This window comes from Geotrypetes seraphini, chromosome 7 (genome assembly GCF_902459505.1).
Source record: "Geotrypetes seraphini chromosome 7, aGeoSer1.1, whole genome shotgun sequence".
NCBI classification, from domain to species: Eukaryota; Metazoa; Chordata; class Amphibia; order Gymnophiona; family Dermophiidae; genus Geotrypetes; species Geotrypetes seraphini.
The window spans coordinates 115,095,340-115,108,143 of NC_047090.1; the positions used below are offsets into that span (position 1 = coordinate 115,095,340).

Here is a 12,804-nt window from a genome sequence, read left to right on the forward strand (position 1 = left end):
CTGGTAACAAGTCTGTTTGGAGTGGGGGGGACTCAACTCTCAACTGATCACCCTTCCTCCTCTACAGAATCAGAATGGGAAAACAGGTTTAGTAATTTAAGCCCTAAGAGAGTTTTTAGGCATTGAAAGGGAAACCCGTAACTTCAGGGAATAGCAGCAGGAGAGTACTCAATTTTATACTGACATTTTGGCCTCTTTCATCAAGCTGCATTAGTGTTTTTTATCATAGGCTGTGGTGGTAAAAGCGCCGACACTCTTAGAACTCCTATGAGCGTCGGAACTTTAACCTCAGCAGCTGGCGATAAAAAACCCTAGCACGGCTTGTTAAAAGGGGTCTTTAGTAGAAGATGTGAAGTCAAATCCTTATTCTTTGTACCCTCATCTACCCCCAAGAAGAATTAAAGTTAAATCTTTGTTTCTTTATTCTTCACTTTTGATGGAAATGATGTATAAATGTTGACAGAGCTCTTTGCTGCTGGCTATTACTTCCAAAGGAAACTTGTCAACGCCTCCCTGAGATATTACTGTTACTTAATACAGAATCAACATGGTTTGCATTGTTAGCAATGGCTGATGACAATGTGCTCCTGCTTGACAAAGCTTTTAAAAAGACAGCATTTAAAAATAATTAACAATTACACTTTAATCAATAATATACTGTATTCAAATGCATTTACAACTTTCAGTTCAATTCCTTCAAGTGCTAAGGACAAGCAGGTCTGAGCATCATGCTTCAAGTATAAGTCAAAATTCTTTCACACTTATCCAACTAGCAACATAATAAATTGCAGTTTTAGGTTAACTTTTCAACCTATATATAAAACTGTTGATGTATCTTAATCAAAGGTTGCCACTAAAATTTGATGCCTTACAACATATCACACTTTTCAAACACATTCTTTGACCCCTGCCAATTTTACATTGCTGCTTCTAAGATCAAAGAGGGCAAACACTACATTTTACAAAGCTGCGCTAGCGGCTGCCGCGCAACAGCCCCGAAACCCTTAAAATCTCTATGGGCTTTGGGGCCGTTACCGCATTGTAGCTGCTAGCGCAGCTTTGTAAAACAAGCCCTAAGCTTTTAATTTTGGCTACAGCAGTCAATGCCCTAATTTCCTGTTGTCCATTTTTCAGGTAAGTTCTCTAACTAAAAGTCTTATCATAAACCTGAAACGTATGGTTAAAACTAATAACAGAAGTTTACATATGCACATATTTCAAAATGAAAGCTATAAACCTTGGGCAGTATTATCATGATACAAAACGACTATCATGTTCTGCTTCCCATGATGCTATCTATCCCAACTGAAATCCATACACATGGCTTATCTAATTTTCATCTAACTCAGTTCAGAGCTGTAATTTTGTACTGCTAGTCTCATTTCTCTCTCAACTTGATCAGCTTTGTGCCACCTAAACAGTTTTCTTTTTCCTAGGTTGCAGCAGTGGATTCTTAAGAGAACAATAAAAAATCTTACTGCTCTTTGGAAGACTGGAGATGGGTAGCTGAGGCCTTTAAACGGGCAATGTTAATTTTTTCTGTCAATTCCTCCACTGTTTCAATATCCACTTGCTCATCATCTTCACTGGAACCTGAAGTATTCTGAAATTAAATTGTAATATTTATAACACAATAAATAAGAAGTATGAGAAAATTTGGGGCATACAGTTTTCCAAAATTGGCGATAATTTACATGATATCCATTTCTCTCCCTCTCTCAAAACAGAAATCTAGGAAACACAATTTGTAACTATTTTTTGGTTTGTTTTATTTTGGGGACAGTAACATATACAGAATCTCATTTCCATTTACTATTTCTATTGTGTAAAAAATCAGAAGATGTAATATTAAACCTGCAAAGGGCAGCATTCCTGCTAGTTGTCATGAGTTTTTTTTATACCTACAGTAGATATTCAATGCTGGGCAGTACCTCAATACCAGTATTGGACTATCCAAATATTTGGAGCTGCTAGCAGCTACATATAGTAGGTATTTGCCATATTCCGTACCAGTGTCAAGATAATTATCCAGGCAAGTTAGGACAGCTGTTTCTCTGATCTAATTTGACCAAATAGTTACCTGGGTACCAGCACTGAGTTATTGATGGTTACCAGGATAATGTCTGGCTCTGCCTCAGATCACCTGCCACTTTCCAGAGATAATACTGAGGTGATCAGACATGATATTCAACAGCATTATCTGGATTATTACAAAAAATATGCACAAAATAAAGAAATAACAAGGATTCTTACCTGTAGCAGGTGATCTCCAAGGACAGCAGGCATATATGAGTATTCTCACATGTAGGTGACATCATCCATGGAACCTGGTACAGACACTACCAAGTGCACTGTCGGTACGTGGAGCCATCAGTTCAGTTACAAAGCTAAGAAACCAACTAGGGGAAGTGGACAGGTTGTGAGAATATACTGTATGCCTGCTGTCCTCAAACACCTGCTACAGGTAACTATTTTTACTTTCTATGAGGTCAAGCAGGCATAATATTCTCATATGTGGGACTCCCAAGCTGCCAGGATCAAGTCTCTGGAAGAGGTTAAACATTGAATCTACATAAGCCTGGTGAAACTCAAGAGGTTTGGAGGGAAAGCTGATGCTCAGGAAGTAAAAGATCCTGCAGAACTGCTTGTCTAAACAAACAGTTTTAGTCTAAACAGTAGTGAGAGGTGAAGGCTTTGCAGATGTCCTCACTAGATGTGGAACAGAAATAAGCCACCAAGGCAGCCATATCTCGGACAAGGTAGGCTGTTATATGGCCCTATAGTACCAGCCCACCCTGAGTATATACAAAGGAGATACAGTTTGCCAGCCAAGTTGAGATGATTCTCAGAATCTGTTAGGGTCAAAAGTCATAAACAGCAGGACAGATCTTCTATGAGATTTAGTCCAGTCCAGATAATATATCAATGAGCATGTTTGCAGTCCAAGATGTGAAAAGATGCTTCTCCAGGATAGGAATGTGGCTTTGGAAAGAAAACAGGCAAAACCATGGATTGGTTGAGATGGAATTCTGGGATGACTTTGGATAGGGATTTTGGGTGAGTTTGGAGTACTATTCTGTCATGATAGAATCTTGTGTAGTGAGGATCAGACACAAGTGCTTGAAGCTCACTGACATGGCATGCAGACATGAGGGCTATGAGGAAAAACAACCTTTCAAGAGAGAAGTTTGAGAGAATAAGTTGTGAGTGGATGAAAAGGAGACTTCATAAAAGTAGATTGAAATACATTAAGATACCAGGTAATGAGTGGAATTTTAATAGGTAGTTTGGTGTGGTAAAGTCCTTTCATGAACCTGGCTAATAAGGGATGAATGGATAAAGGTTTCTTGTCCAAGGGAGAGTGAAACGCACTGGGATGAATTCAGTTGATTTTTAGACCAAAGATAGAGAGGTGAAGAAGACAGTCCAGGATGGATGGCAGTGGACAAGTGACAGGTTCAGAAGAATGCACTACACACCAGAATGAAAAACGCATCCATTTGAATCAGTAACATCGCTGAGTGGAAAATTTTCTAGATGCTTCAATGACAGCAGAGGCTGCAGCCAAGAAGCAGAAAGCATTTACTTGCTTGGTGAACAAAACCATACTGTTAGTGCTAATGATTGAGGGTTAGGATGAAAGAAAGATCCACTATTCTGTGTCAGGAGTGTTGGGAACAGTTGCAGCTTGCAAGGTTCTTTGGACAAGAGCTCTAGGAGTGGAAACCAAGGTTGAAGTGGCCAAAGAGGTACTATGAGGATTATGGGGCATCAATCCTGGAGAAGTTTGAGGAGAGTTTTCTCAATGAGAGGAACTGAAGGAAACACGTAAATGAATCTGTCACTCCAGTGAATGAGGAAGGCATCAGACTCCAGGCAACTAAGGGAACAGTCTGGAGCAAAATAGGGGAAGTATGTTGTTGTAGGAGGAATTGAAGAGATCTATGTCTAGTGTACCCCACTTGGAGAAAATCTGATGCAAGATGTTTTTTTTGTTTTATTTTATTCATAACCCACCTTTCCCAAGATAGTTCACAATGTAAACATACATAATGGTTGTGCTGAGAAACATTTGTGGGGCTGAGTTCAGTTATCTGCTAACTCAGTTCTGCTTCCTTTTAGAATAAACTTCTCTGTGATAAGTTGCCCAAGTCCAAATCTGGATTGCTTCCATGCAAAGGGGGCGACAGCTCGTGCCTCCTTGTTGTTCAGATAGAAAATGGTGACTTGGTTGTCTGTTTAACAAGGGCTACTTGTTGGAGGAGTTGGTTATGGAATGCCTTGAGAGCATTGTCTTGCCTACTGCTCATTGATATAGGACACTGATATGGAGGGATTGTTTGTGATGGAACCATACTCATTGAGTGTGGAGGCTGTCTAGGTAAGCACCCTATCCTGACATTGAAGCATCTGTAGTTAGGAGTTTCTGGAAGGGGAGAGCTGAAAGGGAAGACCTCAAGTAAGGTTGTGAGGAACCATCCACCATAGAAGAGAGCGTTGAAAGTCCAAGGTGACTTGGATTGAAGCAAAGAGATGTTCCATGGCTTGAGACCATTAGGTCAACAAGGTCAATTGTGGGATTCTGAGGTGAAGAAGTGCAAACGGGGTTACATGTACTATGAATGCCATGTGTCACAGGAGCTGTAGCATCACATGTGCAGTGATGTGTTGAAGGGCAGAGACTGTAAAGACAAAGGTGAATTCAGTCTGTTGCGGTAGAAAGCTCAACCCTGTGTGATGTCTAAGAGACCTCCTATGAATTCTAGCAGATGGATGTAGATGAGACTTTTGGTAGTTGACTGTAAACCCTAGTAGCTCCTGCAGATGGATTGCTGAGCTGGTGGCATGCTGAGCTAATAGCGATAATAAAGCTTTGATCAACTAGTCATCCAAGTAGGAAAATACATGAAGCCTCATGAGTAAAGGGTTGCTGCCACAACCACTAGGCATTTCATGAAGACATGAGGAGTCGAAACAAGGCTGAAAGGGAAACCTTTGTTAAGTGTTGAGATCCAACTCGAAAGTGAAGATACTTTCTGTGAGCAGGTAGAATGGATATGCAATTGTAAGCCTCCTTAAGATACAGAGAGCAAAGCTAATCGCCTATTTTTCAGAAGAGATAAAGGGTTCCCAGAGAGGCCATGCAGAATTTCTCCTTCAACAAGTATTTGTTGAGTCCTCAGAGATCTAGAAAAGATTGAAGGCTTTCAGTCTTTTTTGGTATCAGGATATGCAGTCGAGGGAAGTCTGCTGTCTTCCTGGAGCCAGAATACGAGATGTGACCACCTGTCTTGATAGACTTCTCAAGCCCCAGGACCACTTCCCCATGCTGCTCATCCACGTCGGAATGAATGACACTGCCAAGAACACCCTGGAGGATATAGCCAGAGATTTCGGAGCTCTGGGAAAGAGGCTGAAGAAGACAGGAGCACAGGTAGTATTCTCTTCAATTCTTCCTGTTAGGGGCAGAGGAAGGGACAGGGACGAACGTATCCTGAAGACGAATGAGTGGCTACAACGATGGTGCCGGGAGATGAACTTCGGATTCCTGAATCACGGAGAGACACTACAGGGACTATAGGGACCAGACGGACTCCACTTGACCAACAGAGGTAAGAACGTCTTCGGACACCGACTAGCCCACCTACTTCGAAAGGCTTTAAACTAGGTAAGTCGGGGGTGGGTACCCACTTTTATACCAGAGCAGTAAGTAACAATCCTGATGTGGCGAACCAAGACATCGGAGGTAACTAGTGGAGTGCCGCAGGGCTCAGTCCTGGGACCATCCCTTTTCAACATATTCATAGGGGACTTGACCCGGGGGCTTCAGGGTAAAGTAGCACTGTTCGCCGATGATGCCAAACTGTGTAACATAGTAAGTGAAAGCAACCTACAGGATAGTATGACACAAGATCTGATCACGTTAGAAAACTGGTCCTCGACATGGCAGCTAGGCTTCAACGCTAAAAAATGTAAGGTCATGCATCTCGGCAGAGGAAATCCATGCAGAACATACTCCTTGAATGGAGAAACGCTAGCTAGGACCTCAGAGGAACGGGACTTGGGGGTAATCATCAGTGCAGACATGAAGGCTGCCAAACAAGTAGAGAAGGCCTCGTCAAAGGCAAGGCAAATGATGGGATGTATCAATAGAAGCTTCGTCAGCCGTAAACCTGAAGTCATAATGCCACTCTATAGAACCATGGTGAGACCCCATCTGGAATACTGTGTGCAATTCTGGAGGCCACATTACCGGAAAGATGTGCTTCGAGCTGAGTCGGTCCAGAGGATGGCCACTAGGATGGTCTCCGGACTCAAGGGTCTCTCATACGAAGAAAGACTGGGCAAACTGCAGCTCTATACCCTAGAGGAGCGCAGGGAAAGGGGTGACATGATTGAGACATTTAAGTACGTCACGGGTTGTGTCGAGGTGGAAAACGATATATTCTTTCCCAAAGGACCCTCGGTCACAAGGGGGCACCCGCTCAAACTCAGAGGAGGGAAATTTAGTGGTGACACCAGGAAGTATTTCTTCACAGAAAGGGTGGTAGATCACTGGAACAGACTTCCGGAGCAGGTGATCAAGGCCACCAGCGTGCTCGACTTTAAGAATAAATGGGACATCCACGTGGGATCCCTACGAGGGTCGAGTTAAGGAACAGGTCATTAGCATTCAGACTTAATGGGGTGGGTCAATAGAGTGGGCAGACTTGATGGGCTATGGCCCTTTTCTGCCGTCATCTTTCTATGTTTCTAAGATCTGATCACGTTGGAAAACTGGTCCTCAACATGGCAGCTAGGCTTCAACGCTAAAAAATGTAAGGTCATGCATCTCGGCAGAGGAAAACCATGCAGAACATACTCCTTGAATGGAGAAACGCTAGCTAGGACTTCAGAGGAACGGGACTTGGGGGTAATCATCAGTGCAGACATGAAGGCTGCCAAACAAGTAGAGAAGGCCTCATCAAAGGCAAGGCAAATGATGGGATGTATCACTAGAAGCTTCGTCAGCCGTAAACCTGAAGTCATAATGCCACTCTACAGAACCATGGTGAGACCCCCATCTGGAATACTGTGTGCAATTCTGGAGGACACATTACCGGAAAGATGTGCTTCGAGCTGAGTCGGTCCAACGGATGGCCACTAGGATGGTCGCGGGGCTCAAGGGTCTCTCATACGAAGAAAGACTGGGCAAACTGCAGCTCTATACCCTAGAGGAGCGCAGGGAAAGGGGTGACATGATTGAGACATTTAAGTACTTCACGGGTCGTGTCGAGGTGGAAAACGATATATTCTTTCCCAAGGGACCCTCGGTCACAAGGGGGCACCCGCTCAAACTCAGAGGAGGGAAATTTAGTGGTGACACCAGGAAGTATTTCTTCACAGAAAGGGTGGTAGATAACTGGAACAGACTTCCGGTGCAGGTGATCAAGGCCACCAGCGTGCTCGACTTTAAGAATAAATGGGACATCCACGTGGGATCCCTACGAGGGTCGAGTTAAGGAACTAGGTCATTAGCATTCAGACTTAATGGGGTGGGTCGATAGAGTGGACAGACTTGATGGGCTGTAGCCCTTTTCTGCCGTCATCTTTCTATGTTTCTAATACTTGGAATATAACCCATGGCCCCTCTCCTGAAGAGGAACAGCTTCTATTTCAGCTGAGACTTCTTGGTGAAGGATGGTCTTCTGGAAGGAATTGAAAGGAGACACTCTTGGTGGGTGGTTTGGAGGTGCTCTTAGAGACCGTAAGGAATAGCCATGAGTGACAACTTGAAGTGCCCACTGGTCTGATAGGATAAGAATCGAATGCAAGTGAAAATAGATTTATTTGCCTCCAATGGGAAGACAGTGAGGACGAGTCAGTGGAATGCTGTCAATACTCTCTAGAAAGGAGTCAAAAGGATTGCTGTTTGGATTGAGATTGTGATTTCTGTGGTCTGTGTTACCTAATGCAATGTTGTTGAGCAGCAGGTCTAGAAGAGGAAGATAGAGGATGATTGTAGTGGTGTTTGGTATTGTAGTAATATGTCTGGATGAGGCAGAATATCTTCTGAATGATGATGAAAATTGAGAGGTTTCTGGTTTAGATAAGGTTGTCATAATATTAAGACACACACAGATAATGTCTGCAGTTTCCTCAATTTTTTTTCACTAAACAAGTCATCTCCCTTGGAAGGTACATTGTAAAGACATTCTTGAACTGAAGTTTCTAGATCTGAGACACTGTGACAGAGTGAAGTTCACTGTCATTGGCCAGCCAATAAAGGGAGCCTGTGCACTGGACCTAATTGAAAGCCTGAGCAGTGGAGCTGATTTACATACAAACTGCAAATGCTGATGGGAGTTGTCCATTCACCCTGAGTGAGCTGTGGTGCTGAAAAGGACAGTTCCCAGACAGAGCTAGGAATATGAATCCCCTTTTCCTGAGGGGTTTTCTTTAATTTTGCTCCTTCTCTCCAGATTGTGGACTGTACTAAGATAAATATCTCATTGTTCTATTGGTGCTTAGTTCAATTAACTAAGTGATGTTATATATTTGTATTTCCTTTGACATCTATGTATACTGGATGTATTGAAATGATAAATAAGATTAATAAAAAATACTGAGACTGCTTGAAGTTTTCTTTTGTTTTGAAAATTTGCTGTTAAAACATAGTTCAGCAGTGTGCATGGGAGGCACTGGAAGGGACAGATATCATAGTCACATGTTGAACTGCTCGGTAAGACAGGGACGCAATGAGCCCAAAAGGGGTCAGCTGAGAGTCCCTGTCACTGCATGAGATCCATTTGCATACAATGGGAGGCAGTGCATACAAATAGATCTCATGCATAGTCATTGGGTAAATCCTGAAAACCCGACAGGATTGTGGCCCTCGTTGCCCACCTTTAATCTAGGGGCTAGATTCTCAAAACTTTAACGCCATTGCTAAACTGTTTACCGATGGTTTAGCCTGTACGCATTTTAGTGGCGGATTATCTCTGTCAATAGTGAGCTTTCTAGCAGTCTCTAACAATGACATGCAAATGGGCTCTTCAAATTGAAATGAGCTGAGCCGTCCGGTGGATTCATAAAAAATGTCAAGCCATTTTCTAAAAGCGGTGTCGGCTTTTGGCAACAAAAATAATCGACTGGTTCAGGGGTACCGGTCAGTATCAGAGACTGCTAGAAAGCCTATGTTGTGATGCAGCGGGAGAGATGCCCATTTTCTTCCGCTGCAACATAACACCCCTCCCCTGCAGCTGCGGCGAACATCCCCCACCCGGAATGGCTGCAACACCCCTCCCTGTAGCAGGAGATATGCCTACACTCTCCCGCTCCCAAGAAATTCCGGCCGCGCACTCCCCCCTCTTGCCATTTTCGATGAGGTGCTAGTGAGGAGTGATTTTATTTTATTTCTAATGGGGCAGATAATGTGCATGTGTATTATGCAGTAGCCCAAATACCAGTAAATTAAATATGCTACCAACCCTCTCTAATAGAATGCATAAACAAAAAGGACTAGGTTGGTGTATTTCAATGTAGGAATCTTAACCGAAAAACCTCAGGCCCACCACTCCACCGCTATAATGATTTCTAAAGCGGGAGATTTCTGTGGTGCCTCATCATAGGTAATTCGTTGTTCACTGCTGTGATTATATTCATATAAATGTTTTTTGTTTCTTTTTTTCTTTTTTTACAATAAATGAAATGGTATAAAAGTGTATAAGAGTGTATACTTAACTTCTATACACAGCTGGACCTGGGAGTCTGACCCGACATGTTTCACACATTCCGTGCTGTCTCAAGGGTCTCCCGAAGTCGCCATAGTTATCCGACTCACAAGTACAGACTTTGTACTTGCGAGTCGGATGACTACGGCGACCTCGGGAGACCCTTGAGACAGCACGGAATGTGCGAAACATGTCGGATCAGACTCCCAGGTCCAGCTGTGTATAGAAGTTAAGTATATACTCTTATACACTTTTATACCATTTCATTTATTGTAAAAAAAGAAAAAAAGAAACAAAAAACATTTATATGAATATAATCACAGCAGTGAACAACGAATTACCTATGATGAGGCACCACAGAAATCTCCCGCTTTAGAAATCATTATAGCGGTGGAGTGGTGGGGCTGAGGTTTTTCGGTTAAGATTCCTACATTGAAATACACCAACCTAGTCCTTTTTGTTTATGTGTATTATGCAGAGCATCTGTGCCCATTATTTAAAAAAAAAAAAAAAAGGGGGGGGGGGGGAAAACAGGTAAGTGACTGGTCTTGACCAGTCACTTTTTTTGGACTGCTAAAAGTGAAAATTTTAGTGCATTGGGAAGCCATGTTAGAGCATCAATCACTCTACTAGTTTACATGGCATTTCAATATTAATGAGCTTATTTGCATGGTTTGATCGGAGAATGAGCAATCTTGCAGGAAACCATGTGATGAGCCATTTTCTACATCGTGTTGTTAAATGTAATTGTTGCTAAAGCTGTTAAAACAGGTTTAGCAACGATTGCTGGCTTTAGTGCATCTGGGCTCTGATCTGCTATGGCCTGTATTACAATCTCACTATCGGGATGCTCTGTCTTCCCTTTTAATATGATATCTTTTAAACACTTTTTATATAAAAAAACCTAACAGAGACTCTAAAGGCTACACTATTGCCTAAACTGACTTTGCTGTAAAAGCAGAGTACTGAACTAAAAGAGAAGGACAATGAAATAACCTACTGAACCACATATTTACCCTTTCCCAAGTTTGAATACTAGCAGGTAAGATAGTTCAATTGAGTTTTTCTTACCCTTAACAGATCCTCTCTCAACACCTCTTCAGGACAAGAGCAATTGAGGTCTGTGTTACCTATTTATATATTAGCTATGCTTCTAAACTAAAAGTGATGTCAGGAGCTCCTCCTGGATGGCTACATTGACTGACTTTAGATCCAGAATCGGTCCCCAGTCTTCTCTTTAGGGCACAATGAAGAATATTGAGTTATCTGCCCAAACCCCATTCTCCTTGTGGTATGTGCACTATGGCTCCTACAGCAATGAGCCTCTGAACCGTCACTCGCACCCAGGCCGCCTTATACGGTTTCCTGCCGGAGAAGTGAGAAAGAGATCCAGGAGGGACTGATAGAATTCTAGCTTGTAACCCTCATGAATGACCTGCACCACCCACCGATCAGAATAGATCTATGTTCAGCCTGCCAGTACTCTGCCAGCCTTCTCCTCCCCCCGGAATGGACTCTATTCTGGTGTTATTGCTGTTTTTTGGAAACTGAAGAGAAATGGGATCTGGACACTTGGGGATGCCTGGTGCTCCCAAACTTTTGTTTCTAGCCCTGGAATGTACTCTGACTGGAAGACACTGATGCATACTAGCAAAACCACATGGAGGCACGAAAATTTCCCCTATCTAAGTAGTGGTCAGCAGGAGGTAATAGTTGGTGGAAAATTGTCTTATCAGAGGGAAATGAAGATGGGCAACCCTCAAGGATCGGCTCTTTTAGCAGTTCTGTTCAATCTTTCTCTCTTGCCACTGTGTACGCTAGTACAAGAATTGGGGGTCTCTTATAGATTCTATGCTAACGATATACAGTTTTTTCCCTATAAAAGGAAATTTTGTGCAGAGAGTTCTGCAATTAGAGAGAATAATGGTTGGTGTGAAAGAATGGATGGACTGTAATAGATTGAAATTGAATATTCAGAAGAAAAAAGTAATGTGTTCATGTAATCGGGTATACCTGTTTTGACATCTATCCCCCCCACCCCGTTTGTGTGTTGTAGCATTTCTCTTGGTGGGGGAGGGAGGGAAGGGGGGTGTTCTTTCTGGGGGGTAGAGGTGTTGCTCATGATCGTGGAGGACATAAGAGTCCAGTCCTCCATGGTAGCTGATTGCTATTGTAAACCTTGTTATCTGCTATTGTTGTACCTGCTGTTGTCACAGTTTAATAAAAAGATTTAAATATAAAAAGTAATGTGTTTTATAAGGAGTGTTTTGAATTATCTTCCTGATTCTGTGAACATTCTGAGAATGCCCGTACAGATCTCATTGGAGATTAAGTACTTCTCGATTGAACTACAGAAGGAATGTTCAAGCAATGGTATGCAAGATATTTTTAAAGTTGCGATTATTAAATAATCTCAGACCATACGTGTCAGGGAGCAATTTTTAAGGCAGTTTTACAGATGGTTGTGTTAACCAGTCTTGACTATTGTAACCTTGTCTTACTGGGAGTGCCTGCTATAGTTATGAATGAAATGCAGGTGGTGCAAAATGTGATAATCAGAACACTCTTTAGAGTGTGGAGGCGTGAACATGTGACAGAATACTATATAAAATTGGTTTGGCTGATGGTAGAATAAAGGATATGTTATAAGTTATAGTTGGTGGTTTACCTTTGTATAAATCAAATGACGCCAAAGTATTTGGTGGATAGTATTATACAGTATGTTTCGCTTCCAAAGATGCACTCTGTTGATCATGATGATCTACAACAGGGGTGTCAAAGTCCTTCCTCGAGGGCCGCAATCCAGTCGGGTTTTCAGGATGTCCCCCAATGAATATGCATGAGATCTATTAGAATACAAGGAAAGCAGTGCTTGCAAATAGATCTCATGCATATTCATTGGGGAAATCCTGGATTGTGGCCCTCGAGGAGGGACTTTGACACCCCTGATCTACAAGTTCTAACATTGAAACAGTTAAGACTGCAAGGCATCAGAGCAAGTATATTTTCATGTATAGGACCTTGTATGTGGAATACAATTCTTTTGTACATACGTCAGAAGGGAAATTTACAAAATTTTAAACAATTATTG

At 42.3% G+C, this 12,804-nt stretch overlaps 1 protein-coding gene across 7 annotated transcripts in view; it reads right to left on the minus strand.

Annotated features, from left to right (window-relative positions):
* Nucleotides 1-12,804, minus strand: part of MGA (MAX dimerization protein MGA) — a 479,481-nt gene that overhangs the window by 156,526 nt on the left and 310,151 nt on the right. For all 7 annotated transcript variants that reach the window (XM_033951892.1, XM_033951893.1, XM_033951894.1 and 4 more), the window contains one exon: nucleotides 1,479-1,603. In XM_033951892.1, coding sequence (XP_033807783.1) covers nucleotides 1,479-1,603 — 125 coding nt within the window. The remainder of the gene's footprint in view (nucleotides 1-1,478; nucleotides 1,604-12,804) is intronic.